This window comes from Hydra vulgaris, chromosome 01, assembly GCF_038396675.1.
Source record: "Hydra vulgaris chromosome 01, alternate assembly HydraT2T_AEP".
NCBI classification, from domain to species: Eukaryota; Metazoa; Cnidaria; class Hydrozoa; order Anthoathecata; family Hydridae; genus Hydra; species Hydra vulgaris.
In genome coordinates, this window is record NC_088920.1 from 27,556,828 (window position 1) to 27,579,059 (window position 22,232).

Genomic DNA, 22,232 nt, shown 5'->3' on the forward strand with positions numbered 1-22,232 from the left:
CAAGTATTAAAAAAAAGTAGCAGATACTAGCAGCTAGATAAATAATTTTATGAATTCAAAATATGTATAAGAGTGAATTCACTCTTATCTCTATTTCATGAAATAGAGATAAGGGTGAAATAGAGCTCAAATTTTTCCTTGTTGTCCTTTCAAAAAAAGTATTAAAAAAGGACATTTGCTACCAAAAATTATATCCAAAACTGGTTTAAAATTTATGTTTTATTTATTTAAAAATTTATATATTAATAATTTATATATTTGATAATTTAATAAAAACACTTATTCATTATACCGAAAGTTTATTCTACATTTTGCATCGTAAAAAACTACATTTTCTTACTTAATCGCTTTTTTTTTGTGCAAAAACTTTACTTGAAATGATTTTTTGTAATTGAAATGATTTTTTATTTAAATATTTTCGAGGTCCCCAATATATCTAATTAAAAATTGTTTTAAAAAAATTTAGGTTTTTAGACATGTTTTTTTTTGGTTTTGACCACCTATTGGCCCACTGCGCGCGGTAGTTTTGCTAATTGGTTACTTAGTGGATCATTAGTGGCAGCCGCCAAAAAGGGCCGGTAACTATCCACTATTAACATGTAGGAAAGTTATCGGCTTTTCATTTATAGCGGCACTAATGGTCCACTAAGTAACCGATGAGCAAAACTTCAATGAATCGCTAAAAAATGCCTTTTTATATTTTATGTATACCTAGCAAACAATGTTTGTAGGGTATACACTAAATATATGAGAAACTAAACGAATAAAAGTTTTTAGAGCATGAAGCGACTAATACATCAAAGGGATATGACCATGCTGAATAACAAGTTAAACAAAAATGCGTTTTGGTTGATGGAATACCTTGATAATACCTTGTTTGAGCAGCAAATATGATAGTAAACCTATCAAACAACTACGTTTACAATGCGTTTTTGGACTTTGTCTAGAAGAGAAAGAGTGTCATTAGAAGAATCAGCCCAAATATGATAACAGTATTCCAAACAGGGACAAATAAAAGATGTGAAGAGGTAGAGAATGGAATCAGAAGAAAGAAATTATTTAATACCCAGTGGGCACGGGACCTGAAAAAGACGTCTTTTGAACGTTCAAAAGACGTCCAAAACGTTCAAAACACGTTTAAAAGACGTCTTATTTTCGTCCCGTGCCCACTGGGTAATCTCAAAACTGTAAAAATTCAATACTTAAAAAAAAATTAATACTGTAAATATACACTTTGATAATTAATCCTATTAGCAAAAAGTATTAGTGCAATAATGGTGCGATATTAGGTATCCTGGTCAATATCGGATAAGATACGCGGTATTGCAATAATAATGGTAAACAATATTGCACCCGATATTGGCAATTATTAGCATGCCGATATTGCTCCAATATTATTTGTCCTATATTAGAATGCCAATATTGGGGCCGTACTAGCATGCTCATATTGGCCAATATTGATATGTCAATATCGGCACAGTAACTTGATAATATTTACACTTTCACATAGTTGTACGCTCATGCTGGTATTATATTGTAGTTCATATACAGCCAATATTGTAAATCAATATTAACTAAATATATCAAAATGTGGACATTTTATTTTGTTGCAATATTGGTAACAATATTTAGCCAATATTTAAATAAATATTGTACCAATATTGCACCAATGTTGCTTGCTAGTAGGAAACGTTTTGCTCTGATTATTTTTATACCTGGTTACGTCAGTACTAATCTCATCTACAGTTGTGTTTTAAATTTGTTATTTCATTCAAAGAAGTAAAAATTAAAACAAAGAAAAATTAAAAGTAAAAATTAAAACAATTAAACCTAAATAACTAAATTAGTAAAAAAAAAGTTTACATTTGTTATCAAGCTTCGTTATTTACATAGATAATATTTGTCTTTGCTTTTTATTTTGGCTTTTAGTTTCGATCATAATGCCGTCATATAATGCTTTTGTAAGTAAAGAAAACATCTCTGATAAAACCTACTGATTTGAAAATTTAAAGAAAGTACATTACAATTCGAAAATTAACTGTTATAAAAATAACCATCTTCAGAAAATGTTTTATGGATGGCGTTCTTTACTCTTTGTACTTTTTTTTTTTTTTTCATTACAGGTAATTATTATTATTATTATTAATTATATTGTTTGCTTATTTTTCTGTTGCTGTTTTGTTTGCTTATAACTAAAAAGGCAAAAAAGAAATTCTATACCATGCTTTTTTTCTATGTAATGAAATAGTTATCGTTACGTGGTTTTAGTGACCATTGCATACATTGTCACGCCGTTAAGCTGAAGTGGTTTATACACTAAAGTTTAATAACATATACTTTCAAATTGATTTTAAACTTAGAAATAATGTTTATAATTCTGAAATGTTTCTGTTAGTTGTAACTAATTTTTTAATTAAAAAAAATGCACAGTAACAATAAAATATGCAAAAGCAGTTTAAAGCAGTTTAAAGCAGTTTAAAGCAGTTTAAAGCACTAATAAATAACAAGTACAAGGTATAACAAGGACAACTTTGAGCTGTATTTCTTAAGTTAAAAAAAGTGCCATAATTAACGCCTTAAATGACTCAGAGTATATGTGATTTTATTGTCAATAGGTTTATTGGATGCCCTATCATACTAGGAGTTTTAAAATAATGAAAAACAAATAAGTATATATACCTTTTTTTTAATTTCATGGAAAACCTAAAACACATTGACGTAACTATAGTAACGTCTTTTTCCGGCCCTACTTAGTAGCAAATTTAAAATAACTTTTTTTAAGATAAGCTATTGGCTAAATCTTATTCAATGTTAAAAATTGTAAAAAGCTCCTCGCCCGTTGGGCGTTCTTCCGCTTTCAGAGATTGAAACTGCAATCTCAGAGAGATTTCAAGTGAAAAATACACCTGGGGAAATATTAAATGCAGCCTCTTTACATAAATTTCATTTAAAAGTTCAACAAGATTTTTACTGGCTAATGTTTAAATGAATGTTTTTTCAAACAAAACAAAAAAGTTAAACCTTCTCAGAAAATTTATTTTAATTAAGTTTGCTGGATAGAGTTTAAAAATTCGTTTAAAAGTTTTCAGCTTTTAAACAAAGTTTTTGTCTGTTAGAAATTTCTGTCAAATCCAAAAGAAAAAGTACCTGTTACATTCTTCTTTAAGTATTTTAAACTTTGTTCTCATTTGAATTGTAAGATTTTCTTGTGCAACATTGAATGCATTACAATCGAAGCTTTTTTTTTTTTTTTTTAAATTTTAGTTTATATTTCTTAAGTTCGCTTTTACAATATAATTTAATACAATTTATAAAGTACTACTAACATTTGAAAAACTAGGTATCTGAAAGAAGATCAGTAAGACCTTATCATCAGGACCTTATACTAGCGTAAACACTATATACATATATATTTATACTAGTGTAAACACTATATACATATATATTTATACTAGTGTAAACACTATATACATATATATTTATACTATTGTAAACACTATATACATATATATTTATACTAGTGTAAACACTATATTCATATATATTTATACTAGTGTAAATAAAATAATAGATTATAAAGTAACTATAAGTAGAATTAAATAAAAGAATTTATGCACTTAACTTTGTAGTATACTTTGTAGTAAAGTTTAATAATTATTTCTATAAATATAAATATTATAAACAAATTTTGATAATATTGGAGAGTAAAAGATTTTTTAACTTAATTTTGAAAAGATGCAAAGTTGGTCAAAGTTAAAATTAGGCAATATAATTTTATTCCGAAAATGGGGTGCACGATAATTAATGCAAAATTGGTTAAAACTTGTTCGACAAAAGGGCTCGTATAGAAAGCTGGTATTTCTCAGAGAATATTTATTGGAAGGTTTCAAGGTAAATAGATCATTAAAAATGACAGGAAAAAAATTATTTTTATTTATATATTCAAAATATAAAATGTTAAAAATATTGAGTTTGTAAATATCAAGTATTCTCATTTCAGAAAAAAGTTGTTTAGAGTGAAAAAAAACAATCAGCAAGAAACAAAAAAAAAACACTTATTGCATGTTTCTGACGGCGATAGAGAGATTGCAAATGCGTAATAATGTTGGGATAAAACTTTTTTATTTATATAGATTCTGGCCTTATTAAGAACTCCGATATTTTTGGAAACTTTAGTACCAACATAGTCAATATGTTGCTTCCATGTGATGTTCTCATCAAGAAATACACTTTGTAACACAATCTCTTTTTATTTCAATTTGGTCAATAAAAATATCAGGTAGAGCTGGGGGTAAATAACGTTTATTAGTTATCGAATGAAAAAGAATCCATTTTATCTTAATAATATTCAGGGTAAGTTGACTGCACTAGAAATATTTTTGAGTTCTTGATTAATAGTAGTAAAGAGTTTATGAACATTTTTATTAGATAAAAATAAATTAGTATCATCCGCAAATATAATACTTAAAAGATCAAAAGCTTTATGCAAATCATTGATGAAGATTAAAAAAAGAAGAGGCCCCAAAATTTATTCTTATAGAACACCACATACACATTTAAAATATTTTTTTGATAAGGATTGTTAAAAGAAATGCATCGTTTTCGGTTTGTTAAATAATTTTGAAACCATTTTAAAATTACGATATTCACTTCCTAATTTTAAGTTTATGAATCAAAATACCACGATTTACTGGATCAAATGCTTTTGATAAACCTAAAAAAATACCTAATGAAAATTTTGAATTTTTAAAAAAAGTTAGAGATTTCACGGATGAATTGGATGATTGTATACTTAGTAGAACTATTTCTTTTAAAACCAAACTGATTTTTATATAAAAACTCTTGTGCTTAAAATAAGTATCTAATTTATTGTAAATAATTTTTTCTAAGATTATTGAAAATGTGGATAAAATAGAGATAGGTCGGTAGTTATATATATTAGTTCTGTCTCCTTCTTTGTAGATTGGGATTATCTTGGATTTTTTTAACTGATCTGGAAAAACTCCTAGATGTATTGACGGTTTGAAAACTTTAAAGATAATATCTTTTAATTATTCAAGGCATTCTAAGACTATGTTTCTGTTTATTTCATCTGTTCCAGGGTGTTTTTTTTTAAAAGATTTAAATGATACTTGAAAACTCCTAAAAACTTGAACTTCCTTAATGGCTTTTGGATGTTTTTCAATAATCAACATCGAAATTGTAAAAAAAGGAATTTTATCGAAAATCTTAAAAACAGAATAATCTCGAAATTGCGAAAAAAGGAATAATATCAAAAAGGGACTTTTCGGAATAATATCGAAAAAGAGAATACATCGAAATTGTGAAAAAAGGAATACTATCGAAAATTCAAAAAACAGAATTAGATCGAAGTTGTGAAAAAAGGAATAATATCGAAAATTCAAAAAACAGAATTAGATCGAAATTGTGAAAAAAGGAAAACTATCGAAAATTCAAAAAACAGAATTAGATCGAAATTGTGAAAAAAGGAATACTATCGAAAATTCAAAAAGTGGAATTAGATCGAAGTTGTGAAAAAAGGAATAATATCGAAATTGTGAAAAAAGGAATAAAATCAAAAAGGAACTTTCCAGAATAATATCGAAAATGTGAAACAAGGATAGGTTTGAAAATTCCAAAAGCAGAATAAATAGAAGGCCAGTATTTTACGGTTTTGAATTAAAGTGTAGTAATTATACTGTATAATTGTATAATTTATACAATATAAACTAAAAGTTCTATTAGTAGAACAAAAAATATTGAATGTTGTGTTGTTGGGTATTTATAAAACGATTTAAAACAAGATGTTTTGATTTTATTTACATTTAATGTCAACAAACCATAAAAAGTTAAAAATTTTTTAGTCAAAATCAATAAGAACTTACGAGCCATAAAAAGTTTAAAAGATAAAGTTATTTTTAAATATGCAAAACTATATGCCAACTGTTATATGTGCAAAAAATTTCAAGAAAAAAATACTTTAAAACAAGGAGAGCAGGATAAAAGATCCTGGTTAATAAAACAATTAAAAAAGCTAATTAAAAAATCCTGATTAATAAAACAAGAAGAGCATGCAAAAAGATCCTTTTTAATAAAAGATTATAAACAATACCCACTCTACCTCCAAATACCATGGAAAAATTACTACTACATGTAGCTATCTGGTCATTCTGTTCCAGAGTGTTTAACATTGTAAATACTAAAAAATATTGAGCACACAATTTTAAATACATTACTAGTATGGTATGTATCTACCAAATGTTAAAAATTAATGATCATATTGTATTTTACAAGATGTTATTTAATAAAATTTCCATACCAGAAGTTATTGAGTTTATTATACAAGTTGCTGAGAGCTTAAATGAAAATATTTTACAAGTTGTCTATTATCGTTACATTATATCACCATTAAAATTATTTGGAAAGATTTTCCATTGCTTTCTTTATTGAAAACACATTCTGGTAATATTGACACAATAGAATATGCAAAAATATTTTTCAATATTGGCCCAAAATGTTGCAAGATAACTGTTTAATATTTGATGAAATGTATTTACAGAATTTACAGAATACTCTGAACTTTGAACTAAAAAAAACTTAGGTCTAAACTTTTCAAAATTGGTATACAATAGAAAATTGTTAAGAACATTCATTAATCATAGGAACAGTCCGTACATAATAAAAACTGCTTCAATTTTAAAAATTGATCGAATTGATTGAGAAATGAAACCATTGAAATTGTGACTATTTTTTAAACAGCGCATTTGGTGTGCAAACTTTTATATTATATTGATCAGTTCTCTATCGGCATTTGGGAATATTGAGTTTCTTAAAAGTTTCTTAGATTCCAAGTTTTAAATCGAATTAAATTTCATTGCACGTGCAAATTAAACTATTTATTGTGCTTGTAAATTAAACTGCTGTTCTCCATTGTAGATAATGCTAACTTCGTGTAAAGCTGATGCGATATTTAGGTGAAAAGTTAGGAAATATTTATCGAACTCTTAAATAAAATCGATCTTATTCTATTTTTATTGTTTTCGACATTATTCAGAAAATCAGATTTTCGATGTTTATCATTAAAACGAGTTTTCGATCTTATTCCGTTTTTATTGTTTTCGATATTGTTCCACATTTGTGAATTTCGTTATAAAAGCTTTTCGATATTAATCTGAAAATCACATTTTCGATCTTTATCATTAAAATGGGTTTCGGTCAGTTATTTTTGAAAATTAATCATTTTTTCGATCAGTTAATTTTCGATACTATTCCGCTTTCCCGAAGTGGAGTGCCAAAGAAGACAACGCCTCGAGAGGACCGGACCATTGTGCGCCTCAGTTTGGAAAACTGCCGCCGTAGAAATACAGGCTTTAATGTCTGATCATCATGATGTCATTATTACACATAGAACTGTCCGCAATAGGCTACAAAAAGTGGGGCTTTGAGGTCGCGTAGCTGTGAAGAAGCCACCAAAGAGGGTAATTGTGAGAAGAAGAAAGGGTGAGAGGTTTTATGCTGATTGCATAGCTCCCACTGTAAAACATGGTGGTGGATCTCTAATGGTTTGGGGATGCATATCCTGGCATGGGGTTGGTCATTTGTACCGTTGCAGAAGCAACATGAATCAAGACCAATACCTTCAAGTGTTAAGAAATCACATACTATTTATAGTCAGAGAGCTTTATGGAAGAACAGGTTCCTTTATCTTTCAACATGATAATGCACCTTGCCATTAAGTTGAGCGAGTGTGCTTTTTCTTAAAAGATAAGGGTGTTGAGCAAATATAATGGCCACCCCAGAGCCCAAATATGAATCCCATTGAACATGGATGGGAAATCCTGTTCAGGACAATCAGGGGTAAAAAGCCACACAATTAGAATGAACTTTAGAACTTGCAGAAAAATGCTTAGAATAACATCACTCCACAGTACCTTTAAGATTTTATTGTATGTCTTGACGAATTGAACAGCTGCGTTTAGCTAAGGGTGGGCATACTAAGTATTAGTAATTCTTCTATTTCTCGACTGAGTATTTACTGTAGTTTATGAAAAATGCAAACACTGTACAAATATAGACTGATTGTTTGGTATTTCTGTTTTATCAAGCAAGAAATTCTATAAAATTTACTGAACACATGACTTTTTTCCGCCACTGTAAATATATATATATATATATATATATATATATATATATATATATATATATATATATATATATATATATATATATATATAATGTTTTCCACTTTGTCTTAAAATATTAAGTTATATAGGTATTTGTGTAAAAATATTTATTTGTTTAAACATTACATTATTATATATCATAAAAAGGTCCTCGATATGAAACTCGATAAGAACTTATTTTTAAATTAATTCTCGGAACAAAAAAGGTATTCCCTTAAAACTTTGTATAAACTTAATATTAAAAAAATGAAAATTTCATAGAAGCTTTCACTTTTGTAGTATGAAGATTATTCTACAAAGTTTAATATTAGAATCATTCTACAAAATGTTATTTTCATTTAAGTAATAAAAGTTGACAACAAGGAGTTCTTAAGAAAACTGTGACTAATTTCGAAATATTCCGTTCGGTCAACGGCATTTTAGTAAGAATAGTTACTAATTATATTCACATAATACCAATCACGTCTTAAAGTTAGGGCACGTGGCCTAACTTGACATTTTAAATGATAACAAAAATAATGGCGAATGATATATATCTAATTTGCAAGTGAAAGTGGGGTGTCTGCAATAAAAAAAGTTTTAAAATAAAATTTGGTAGAATTTTGGTTTTAGAATATATAATTTTTGGTGATATTTAGAAAATACATATAAAAATTGAGAACAATAGGTTTTAAAAAAAATATCCATACCTTCAATAAAAATGCAATGTCAGATAACTAAGTTTTCAAAACAAATAATTTCAAAGCAAACTCAGAAAATTTAATTAAAAAAAACTACAATAAAGTTAAATGATTTGACTTTTTAAAAAACATCCATACTGATGAAAAATTCTCAAAAGTAAGACTACAAAACAAGTTCTTACTAGACGAACACCAAGTAAAGTTTGAAAATCATGGCACGGAATCTAATTTTTTTTTTTTATATATATTTTTTTAATTTGTTATTTAGGTGCCCCAAGAAGACATAATGGTCTTGTCACAGACCACCGCGGAAGTACATTTAACTAGGAAGTTCACACCTCCTACCTTACCGTGACGCGAAATATGTGCAGAGTTCGTTTCGAACCTTGATCTCCTGTTTCTAAAGCAAGCGCTCTAACCACTGCGCCACGGCCACCGCTTTGAAGAAATTGGTACTGTAAAGCACACATACGCACCTACCTAAGTTAAATTTCATTGAGTAATAAAGCTCAAATAAGTAAAAAAATATTTATCACGTAAATAAAGTTAAACTGATAAAATTTAACATAAAGCTACATTACTACATTTCAAAAAACTACATTAACTAAAAAGGTTTGCATTTGCTTTAGTCGTAATTTCTTAATAAATATTTTAAATACAAAGTTTCTTCTGATTTGCGAAGATTTTTGACATGCTCTAAAGCCTTTACTGATTGTTTGGTAAAGATTTTGGATCTTTGCATATTTATAGGCGAAGGAAACTCACTCCAAAACTTAATGTATTGATAGTATTTGGATGATCTTTAATGTCTTTCTCGAATACTTTACCATTTTCAGGGTTAAAAGTTTAATTAGAAAGCCAGATATCTGCCCATTTTCCAGCAAAAAGCTTAACTGTCATCTCAAGTCGTTGTCTGTTTAAAGGAATTGTTATGTAAGCAAGTAATAAATAAATTGACCGGAAGTTCCACCTAGTTTGGCTAATATTGGGTAAAATTTTTAAATTTCACTTTGTTTATGAGATTCATCAAAAACTGCATGAAATCTCTCAGTCGATTCAGTTTATTTTTCTTCTATTGTATACCACTGTTGTCAAATTTGGTGTTAAAAAGTCATATTTGCTACGTATTGTTTAAAAAAAATAATATGACAGATCAGGTAAAATGGTTTACCTTCAAAATAATCATCCAGACATAACTTTATCTGATATATGACAACCAACATAGAGAGGTTTCTCAAAGTCAACAATTTCAAAATGTGTCATTATTCTCTTCACCATGGCACTTGTTTCCCGATGTAAACATTCGTAGTGTTTTTCACGATTATTTTTATAGATCTCCATAAATCATATTCATTCAAAAGTTCTCCAAGACCTTCAAAAATTTTCTCTAACTTCTTTCTTTAATTAGTTTAAACTCTTTTTTATTGTTCTTTATTACAACCACTTGATATTACATCCCAGCTTTCTTTGTCACATTAAAATGCAAACACTAATTCTCGCCTTAAGTTCTTTTCTCAATTTATTTCCTAACTTTTTACCTTCTTTGATTACCATATTGATTGCTGATTGAGTGGTTGCAGGAAGATTGACACTAGCCATCTGAAGTTGTTGACACACTGCGTCAGCTTTTCGTGTACTCAGTTTCGGTCGACTATCAAATTTAACAGCCTCTACTGTTCAATTTTTCGTTCATTGATATTTATTGAAGATTTATAATCGCTGCCACTGTCGCTTAATGACTCGTTACTAAGAGTTATAACTAAAAGACGGTAATGACTTTCAAGATAAAGTTATGCCACATACTTTATATTAACTATCGTTACAATCTTACCTAGTTTTTAGCATTTTCAATTCTCTACAAAACTTGTTTTTTTTTTTTAAATTAAAATAATTTATTGTTACGGAGAAAAATTAAATAAAAACAAGAAACCTGTCGAGAACGTTTGTTAAAAACGAGAACTGTTAAAAATAAAATAAAAAAATATATTCTGAAAAAGTTGTTACTACAGTTTTTACGTATTTAAAGTAAAAAATTTATTACAAAAGTATTAAGTTTCAACTTTTATGGAGAATTAAAAAGTTGTTCCAATTTGAACTTTTTTTTTGATATTTTTTAGTCTAAAAAATATCAGCCCGGAGAAATGTGGCTGCAACTATCTTTAGGGCTAAAGATTTTCGAAAAGAAAAAAATTATCATTTAAACAAATAAATAAACTTTATTATAATATTTTTTGTTCATTCATTACACATTACAAACAAACAAACAAAAATCTACTTTAAGGCATGTTCTTGAAAAAAAAAGAAGCATTTAAAGCACTTGATCATGTTCTTGAAAAGAAAAAAGTAATTTTTTATTTAAGTTTTATAGGTTTTAAAGTTCATAGTTAATTTAAGAAAAAGTTACTCTGAAGGACATTTTTGATGTGTCTCTGATCGACCAACAAAGCGCAAAAATGTTATTTTTAAAAATGTCATTGTTATAATTTTTCAAAAATAACCAAATGTTGTTAACAATATATCTACTTCGTAAATATATTGTTGTGAACTAAGAAAATGGAGGAAATCAGTTTAAAGTTTTTCAAGTTTCGCAAAGTAGCTTTGATAATGAGGTAGTGGATTTAAATACATTATGACTAGGATTCAAGTCAGAAAAGACAAAATAAAAAGTTATTAAAAAAGAGATTAAAACTAACTCTAACAAGGCTAGAGTAAGTTTTATTTTATACATTGGCACTATTTTATTTATATACATTGGCACTATGGTGTGCGTCATATCGAAAAAATATATATTTAAGAAGTAGTAATCAGGTTTGGATTAATTCAATTTTTAAAACAAATAATTAAGCTGAATTATCAGCTAGCCAACAGGGTTTAGTTAATGAATTAGAAAAAAGAGGTCGAACAATTAAAAAATTTGATGAATCAAGTTTTTGCACCAAAAGACGATTGATAGCGGTTATGTCATTTGATTAAAAAAAAGGAATTTAACAAAATAAAAATATATTATTTTGACAAAAAACAACATTTAATAAACGTGACATTAGTTTAGTCAAATTACTTAGTGTCATTGCGAAGAGACGACACGAATTGTTATTGTTTCACATTCAGCTAATAATATTTCAAAAAAAAAAAGAGGTCTAAAGAAGCTTTTGTAAATTTTATGGATAATAAACTTTCAATAAATATTTATAAAAATATTTAAACAGCTCCATGCAGGTTTATTTCTTATCGAGCGGTTTTCCAAATAAAAAAACAAGGGCTCACTTTTAAAAACGCTACCATTTAAAACATCGAATTTACTTAAACAAAGAGCAAAGTTAAACAACAAGATCATGTTATTCAATAAAAAGTGAAATCAACACTACATGCTTACATTAGATTTTTTGAACTTATTTTACACATCCTAGCAAAATATTTTGTAGTGGTTTTTCCATTGGACCTTTATAGACATTTGAAGCGGTTCCTTGAAGTTTTGCTCATCGGTTGCATAGTAGAGCATTAGTGGCATCCGCTAAAACTTTATTATTAATAGCTAGCCAATAATTTTCCAGCATAAATATATATATATATATATATATATATATATATATATATATATATATATATATATATATATATATATATATAGCCAAATTAGTTATATATATATATATATATATATATATATATATATATATATATATATATATATATATATATATATAACTAATTTGTAAACAATTAATTCCTAATGCAAATGATAAAAGAAGTAGTTTAAGGCCAATTTTATGTCCTTCCATATCTGTATATATATATATATATATGTGTGTGTGTGTGTGTGTGTGTGTGTGTGTGTGTGTGTGTGTGTGTGTGTGTGTGTGTGTGTATATATATATATATACATATATATTACAAACCCTATACAAACACTGTTTATTTATATAAGTATATATAAATAAACAGTGTTTGTATAGGGTTTGTAATCCCGTGATATATTTTTAATCCTGGAATTTTGGGAATATTCCTATTTCTATTCTTGTAACCTATTCCTGGGATCCCGGGATTTTTAAATACCTGTTCTTGAAAGATTTTAATATATTACACTGGACAACAATTTTTATTTTTTTTTAACAGAACAGAAATCACATTCTTAAAAATTCAAAAAGAAATGCTGTTTATTGGTATTTTTTTTTTATTTTTTTATTTTTTTATTTTTAGGTGCCCCAAGAAGTCCTAACGGTCTTGTCACAGAGCACCGCGGAAGTGCATTTAACTGGGAAGTTCACGCCTCCTTCCTTACCGTGACGCGAAAATTTTTCCAGAGCTCGTTTCGAGCCAGGATTAATCCTGCTTATAAGCAGGGTTAATCCAGGTTCGAAACTTGCGATTGCAGAGCGCTTGCTTTATATATAAAGCAAGCGCTCTAACCACTGCGCAACGGCCGCAGTAGTTAGAGCGCTTTTATCGCAATTATCATCGGTATGCTGGTCACATTTGCACAGCATACCGATGATAATTGGTATGCTGGGCAATGCGATAAAAGCGCTATTAGCCGATGCTAAAAGCGCTTTTATCGCTATTAGCATCGGTATGCTGGTCACATTTGCCCAGTATACCGATGATAATAACATACTTCTGCGAGACATTGTCTTTTTTTGGTGATTGTCTGAACATTAATCTAATCATCATCCTCGCAAGAGTTACTCTCTGAAAAATTGTCTCCTATATCTGATTGTTCATCTTTGTCGAATTGCTGATCTATTTCTCTTTCTATATCCTGCTTTTGGTGTAGTACTTCAATAACGGCAAGTTGCGCACCATAGGCAAAACATAATTGTTGATTCGCAGGTAATATTCACCCAACTTTTTTAATCACACTTACTCCTTCAGTCATAATATCTTTTTGCGAAGTGCAAGCTTTTGTTTTAATAGCTCAATACATTTTCAGGCACTGATCCTGTTATACGAATTAGAACATATATATATATATACGAACAGCTCAGCAAGTAAAAAGCTGTTGAATATAAAGTGTAAACTAGTTGTCACATGGTATTTAAATTTTTGAAATATTTTAACGTAAAACTGTTTATAGAGTAATTTAATTAGATATATTTCCCTTATAGTATTGATAAAAAAGAAGTTGAATAAAATTCAACTCGTTTTGCGGTAATTAATATTGTTGCAGCAATTTAAAAAAGTTAATGCCTTTAAAAAATAAATAAATAAAATAGAATTTCATGACTTTAAATTCAAATTAGGCTATTGCGTTAAGCATTTAATAAATTAGAACTATAAAACATAACAGGTAACATAACCCTAAACTCTTCACTTATCGTTATGTAACCGTTATGCTAGCGTTATATTTTTTACTGTGTACTTGAACTTAATCCGAAATCATTTTATATACCATGTAGATGTCACAGTCTCAATTTAGTTCTCAGAGACATAGTAGCAATCGAGACAGAGACATAGAGACATAGCTGAACCTTTAGTTGTTGTAATGACACTTTTGGAATTTCGCATCAAGTTTGTCTTTTTTTGGCATTTAAACACTGCAATAGCAAATCTTTAAAACTCGTGTAGAAAATTTGACAGTAAAGCCTATTTATGAAGCACTCTGAGAATGCAGAACCGATAGTGTGAAAGCTGTTCGTTATCAAATTGTAGCTGTATATGATGCATTGGTAGTAGTGGCTGAAAATATCAACAACTCAAAAGCAAAGATCAAAGCTGTTGAACTGGCAAAACAAATTAAAAGCTATCCATTTTTAGTGACTGTAGCCATCTGGTAAAATTCATTGCTTCAAATCAATATCGTCAGCAAGTTAATGCAAATAAACAACATACAATTTGATATTTTACTTGAATGTATAAAAAGTGCAACCTAATTTATGAAAAAATAGAAAAAAAAAAAAAAATGGATTTGCATTTTCAGTTAGAGAATTGACTCAAATTAAAAAAACTTGACAAGAAAGAAAGCGCTCAAACAGTTTTAAACAGTAAATTTTTTTAATTTTAATTTTTAAGTGATATTTTCAAGAAAATGATTTCATTCATCTTTAATAACGATATTTTTTTTTTTTTTTTTTTTTTTGTTCTTTTTATTGCATTATAAATAAGCATTTCGTTACAATATTTAAAATACAAATATATAATAATAAAAACATATATATATATATAATAATTGCTATTAAATAATAAAAGAACGCGGGAACTCGTAGAAGACCATACGGTCTTGTCGTCGAGTACCGCTAAGAAATGATCATGTTAAAATTTATAAAATATTTACTAGATAAGAAATAAGTTAACGAAGTAAGAAGCTTAAAATATTCCGTTACAAATACAAGATACATTATTATATATTACAATTGTTAATGATGCATATATAATTTTTATAAATCAATAGTTAAATAGGGGGTAAAAAGGAAGATCACTAAAAAAAAAAAAAAAAAAATAAATATCAAAAGTATATTGTTACATCTTCAATTGTAAAAATGAGTTCTTTAAGCTTTCGTTAAAAAGAAAAGTAGTTACTTTGATGAATAAAATCCTTAGTAAAATTTTTTAAAACTATTTTATTCCATAAGAATGGTCCGTGATAATCAATACAAAATTTAAAAAGATTTGTTTGAAAAATGGGCTGCTTTATAAAATCATCATTCCGCAAAATGTATTTATTTTTATCTTTCGATGAATACAAATTATGGAAAGAAATAGGGGATGAATTGGTTTTACATTTAAACATAAAACAAAGAATATTAAAAATGTTAAACTCATATATATTAAAAACTTTCATTTCAAATAATAGAGGCTTGGCATGAGTATAACGGTCTTTAAAATATATGAGACGTGCTACATGCTTCTGCTGACAATAAAGAGGTTTAAGTTTAATTTTCTTTGCACTACCCCAAGCAATTTTTGCATAGTTTATGTGACAATGAATAAATGAGTGATATAATTGTACTAAAGTACGTTTATTTAAAACATTTCTTGCTTTGTACAATATTCCTATACTTTTTGAAATTTTACTTGATAAGTTTTTAATGTGACTTTTCCATGCAAGATTTTCATCTATACAAACACCTAGAAAGTTGGTTACTGTTACTTGTTTAATTTGTATATTGTCAATAACAAGATGAGGCATGTTAATTGGCAGTTTATGTTTTTTGATAAGAAGATGGAAAAGAACCCATTTAGTTTTATCAATGTTCAGAGATAATTTGTTAGTCTTAAACCAGTCAGATATTTTGATTAACTCGATGTTCAAGCAACTAAATAAAGTAGGAATGCTTTTGTGTGACATGAATAAATTGGTGTCATCAGCAAACATAATTGTTATTAAATCCGAGGCTTTGTATAAATCATTAATATAAATAAGGAAAAGAAGAGGTCCTAATATGGATCCTTGAGGAACTCCACATGTAATATTTAACAAATTTGATGATAATGTTTCATCGGCGTAAACAAATTGTTTGCGATTAGTTAAATAACTTTTTAACAATTTTAAAACATTGCCTGTTATACCACAACATTTTATGATTAATGGTATCAAACGCTTTCGCTAAATCAATAAATACTCCCAATGTGAATTTAGAATTATAATATATAGATATAACAAGATTTAGAATTATATATATAGATTTAGAATTATTAAGATTTAGAATTATATATATATGGTTTAGAACTATATATATAGATATAACAAGAACTTGTAGAAGGCAAGTCGTAAATATAGATTTCTCAATAGTGGTTAAATTTAAGCATATGGAGTTTTTAGGACTGAATTAATTACAACTGACTTAGTGTAACACAGTATCTTTAGTATCTTGGCAGTTAGAAGTTGGAAATATGTTAGATTTTGTTAAAGAAGTGTTCTTTTTTTTATGTAGAGCTGTAGAAGACAATAAGTAAAAAAATTGTATTTTATATAAAATATATAAATGATAAAAAGATTTTAATCTAGCCCAAGGGCAGATTACCTGTAATATTTGAAAAATGTTGCATAAGTAAATAGCTAAAAAGAATCCTTTAAATAACCCGGTCCTGATCTGATCCCAAAACTTTTTAGAGATTTTTAAAAAGGTGGTGCTTTAGAAAGTGCATAACCTATGGAGGACTTAGCAGCTTTCTAGGGTGAACCGAACCCTCACAGCCCCACCCATAGTTACTGGTTGGATAAATATGCAAATTTTGTTCAAAAGCTGACTTTTTAAGTAATTGATATTGCTATCGCTGATATGATTTTCAAATTATTTGCAATCATTTCATATTTCATATTTTTATCTTTATCTTTTTATCTTTATCTTTTTTATCTTTATCTCTTTTATCGTTATCTTCTTTATCTTTTCTTTTTCTAAACTTTTCCTATATTGATACATTCTTTTTGATTAAATGCTCAAATAGAATAAAAATTATGTTATTAGATTCTTAATGGTCTTTGCTTTTTTGGATACTGCTAAATCAATACATGTGTTTGACTTCACCTCGTGAATTTTTTTTGAACATTTTTATGGTATAAAAATAATGAGAAATATATTTAATTTTAAAAATTTAGTACTCCTATATTTATGACTGTTTCTATACTTTTTAGTAAAAATATATTTGACACAAAATATTATGAAATTCATTATAGTTTATATGTACTTCTACAAACAAGTATAAATTTGTTTAGATTTTATATTATTGTTAATAATTTTTACTGTTGTTTAAAGTTTATATATTTATAATTGAAAATAATTTTTTTTCTATTTTTCTAGAGTGTTTTGACAAAAGTCACAGTGGAATTACTCCTTCATAATTATGAAAACAAAAATTCTAAAAAAGCTAGTGGTTTTGGATGTGATGTATTAAAGTTGAGTTGTGACGTAAAGTTTATAATTTGCATTAAACTTGGCAAATTGTCAACTTGCATAAATAAATCTAGTACAAAAGTATATAGACAAGCTAATTCTATAAACTTTGATAATGAAAATCTTGTTGATAAGCAATTTACTCGTAGCTTTACTGAACCTTACAAAGTAAGTAAACATTTTTAATTTGTTAAAAATCAATTATGACGAGAAAGTATAGTCAAAAAAGTTTTTAAATATTTCATAATAATTTAATTTGTCTCAAATATTTACGTCATAAATATTTGTTAATAAACTAGAGCTACTACATTTTTGATATAAATATAAAATACAAAACATGACAAGCATGACAAGCATGATAAGCATGACAACCCAGCAAGCACACAACGTTGAAACAACGTTGAAATAACGTTGATCGACGTTGATCAACGTTATTTCAACGTTGTTTCAACGTTGTGTGCTTGCTGGGAAGCATGACAAGCATTTAATAACATTGTTTTAATTAGTGTTTATAAAGTTATTCAAACTAATGGTTGGCCAGTGACCAGTGACCAGTGACCAATCATAAACCAAGAATAATAATCATAGTTCTCATAATCTAGAATATTATTTATTAAACAAATAAAATTATCAGTTTTAAATGGGTCACTCCGTAACAATCTAACAGAAAATCAAAAAAATTTAATTTTTAAAAAAAACTTTTCCATTAATAACCATTAGAAAATGTACAAATGTGGCTTAATAAATGTAAAAATGTGGCGTAATTACACAGATAACTTGATTAATTTTTTATTTCAATTTTTTGCCTTGAAATAAGCTTGAAGAAATCGACTTTTAACACTATCCAGTCCTTAATAAAATTTCGATTCTATTAATATAATACGTTCTCAGTTCAGATAAAATAATGCAATATCAAAACAGTTTTATTTTACTTTATATTTATATGGCGTTTAGTCTATTGAACTGCGTTTGTGAGGAGAATTTATATGGCGTTTAGTCTATTGAACTGCGTTTGAGAGGAGAATTTATATGGACTTGCGTCTATTGAACTGCGTTTGTGAGGAGAATTTATATGGACTTGCGTCTATTGAACTGCGTTTGTGAGGAGAATTTATATGGACTTGCGTCTATTGAACTGCATTTGTGAGGAGAATTTATATGGACTTGCGTCTATTGAACTGCGTTTGTGAGGAGAATTTATATGGACTTGCGTCTATTGAACTGCGTTTGTGAGGAGAATTTATATGGACTTGCGTCTATTGAACTGCGTTTGTGAGGAGAATTTATATGGACTTGCGTCTATTGAACTGCGTTTGTGAGGAGAATTTATATGGACTTGCGTCTATTAAACTGCGTTTGTGAGGAGAATTTATATGGACTTGCGTTTAGTCTATTGAACTGCGTTTGTGAGGAGAATTTAGTACATTGAGCTGAAAAAGTCTGCACTGAACAACTTAAATGGGTTCCAACAATTGTCTTGATATCTAGACACTTTAGTAAAAACTTTACGATGGTAACGTTTACAAGTTTTTCCGTAGACTTTGGGGAAAATTGAGATTATAAATATTAGAAATAAAATTATTACATACTTTTTTTTATCAACTTATAACAAATTCATATTTAGTATAGATTTAAATTTCATGTAGCAACCTTTTAGCGTTCAAAAATTAAAACATAAAGTTTTTGATTCCACAAAATGAGAAGGTTGTATACAATTAGGGTTGCAAGATGTCCGGCTTTTATGTAGAAGAATACAGTGTGAGCCTTTAAAAACTGTGATTATTATTGTGTTTTTTTACGAAATATATATTTTACGTAAGAAATAAGCTTACATATTACAACATTCAATACAATATATATAAAGTTGAATATTTTGTATACAGTTGCATATGTTATTTACTAATTTCTGAACACTAAATGCGTATTGAATTCATTTAAAATCCGTTGATAAATACAAATTTTGTAAAAGATAATAAATAAAAAAGAAAAAAAAGAACTGATTTTGTTATAAACATTTTGGTCATTAATCTTAAATTTAAGCTAGGGAAAAGAAAAGAGCAGACATGACTGAGGCATTTTTGCCTCCATGATCCATTATATACTTTTTTTCTATTTCCAAAGCTCATTTGAAATAAGCTGGAAAATAATAGGCACTATCAACGTGTTTGTACAGTAATCACTATTATTATAGTATTACAAACGGACAGAGGGGTAAATAAAAAAACTATTCCTTCATCTCTAAGTTAAAAAAATGAAGCCAGGAAGTAAAATATTTGCGTGTTGTATATGGTTCGAGGATAGACTTTTTTACGCTGGTTTCTAGTAATTCTTGACTTTATTGAACTGAAACTTTAAGTACTTACATTGTGATGTCATGCGAAAACTATGATGTGAAAGATAATATGAAAAAGTGATGTGCATGTGTGTGTATATATTTATGTGTCAGCTATTGAACAATAAATTTTTCACCTTTTCCGAATATTCAACCTAAATTCAAAACACTTTGCATAAAGATCCCACAAAACGTAACAAAGCCCTTGTCATGTCAGCTGCACAAGTTGCTCTACACAGAAACTACTCTCCAATTAAACTGCATGAATAAGTTACCATTGATTAAAGCAGAAAAAATAGTCACAAAGTTCATTAGTTGACTGTCTCCAAATGTTAAGGACTTTGTTTCAGTAATTAAAAATGGAATGAAGATTATAGTCCATGTTCATTATTTTCTTTTAACCATTCTTATTTCTGGAGTTTTTGCAGCACTTCTTGATCACCGTTAAAATACTTACTTTCAACCGATGGCAGAAACCATATAAAAAGCATTATGCTACAATTATAAAAATGGAAAGTTTGGAAGTGGTAACTAATTTATTACTCAAGTTATGAGAGAAAAATTTACAATAAACTCTTATATAACCAAAATCTTTGAGTAATCAGTTTTACCCATAAATGTTTTTCTTGCTGCCTGGGTAACATTGCAATAATACGTAATAAATAATTTTTACTGTAGTAGTCTAACTAAAATAGCTATTGTTAACATTTTGATATCTTAATTTTAAATATATATATATATATATATATATATATATATATATATATATATATATATATATATATATATATATATATATATGGCTATTTTTATAAATTTGACCAAAATGCTGTTAATAAACTAATTTTTGTTAATAATAACAATTACCTTTATATTTTTAGCATTCAAAAATGTCAAGAAAATGTTTAAAAACTTATCCTGGCACAAGGAAATTTTTTACTAAATTCAATTGCTTAAATTCTACTCTTCAAGAGGCAATTAAAAAAAATTAAATTGGAAGAAATATCGATTATTGAGGCTTATAAATTTTTTAAAGTACTTAAAATAACATTATTCTATAAATTAAAAAGTAAACACTGTAAATCAGTGGGGCACCATATTGTTTTTAGTATTGATTAGGAATACTGTTTTAAAAATCACTTACTTTATATAAGTATAAAAGGAATTGGTGTTAAAAGTTTTGTTAAAATCTGGATGATAGCGGAAAAAACAAGACAACAGTTTAAAGATTACCGACTAGGTTGAAAATAGTGTTAACTTTATCTTGACAGATACCCGTTGATGAAAGAAAAAATGTCTTATAGTATTTCAAGGAAAACTGTGCAGGATTGTCATATAAAATTATTTTTCAGTTATTTAAAGAACAAAATAAATGGAGTAATTCTAGATAAAGTGTAGATAAGTTTATTGTGACTCAACTTATTGTTACTATGAACAAATCCAAGTTGATTGTGATTTTTCAAGTTGAACGAGACACTAAGAATATTAAAAAAATTCTTGTCTCAAAACAGTGTACTTATGACATCTACTAACACCAAAAATAACAGCTTGTTGAAAATTTATTTTATCTCATCGGGTATGAAAAAACTTATTATCCTGGCCAGGTCGAAAAAATTGAGATTTCTGATAAATTGTTTGGAAACATTCCAAATGATTAATTATTGTAAATTTTTTTTATAGTAAATGATGTTTATGAATAGAGAATTATATGTCATTAAAACTTTTTCTTTCTTAACCTTAAAATTCGATTAACAAATTTATTTAGTGATATGCATTATTTTATTGAATAGCTTGTATGTTTATTGTCAAATTATTCTTATTAGATGTATCTAAAAATTATTTTAAAACAAAGAAACCTATGCAACTTTTTAGAATAAAAAGATTAAAATTGACATTAAGTTTAATAGTTACACTAAATGCAAGTGTACCTTTGAATCCTTACTTGAACTTTGTTTTTATTTTTAAATAAATTTCAAATTTAAAAAATTTATAGAAACTCTAGAAAAAGGAGATCATCAGAACACCCTTTATGCAAAATTATTCATTTGGTTTGTAAAAAAATTTATGTAGAGTTAAAACTAGCTCAGAGCATACAAAGTTAGGAACGATCTGAAACATCAAAAACAACCCATCGTAATGGAAGCAACTTTTATGGTTAAGAAAAAAAAAATTCAATTTTAATTTGCATAGCCTACAAAAACACAAGGTT

The 22,232-nt window shown here is 27.5% G+C and overlaps 1 protein-coding gene across 2 annotated transcripts in view; it reads left to right on the forward strand.

Moving 5' to 3' along the window:
* The first annotated feature begins 1,910 nt into the window (after nt 1-1,910).
* Nucleotides 1,911-22,232, forward strand: part of LOC101237689 (adhesion G-protein coupled receptor G4) — a 100,199-nt gene continuing 79,877 nt past the window's right edge. Inside the window, exons 1-2 of one of the 2 annotated variants that reach the window (XM_065787807.1) lie at nt 1,911-2,123; nt 17,599-17,859. In XM_065787807.1, the coding sequence (XP_065643879.1) occupies nt 2,067-2,123; nt 17,599-17,859 (318 nt within the window). In that variant the 5' untranslated portion in view covers nt 1,911-2,066. Of the gene's footprint in view, nt 2,124-17,464; nt 17,498-17,598; nt 17,860-22,232 lie in introns of those variants that run through there. The other variant, XM_065787808.1, reaches the window with a different exon arrangement.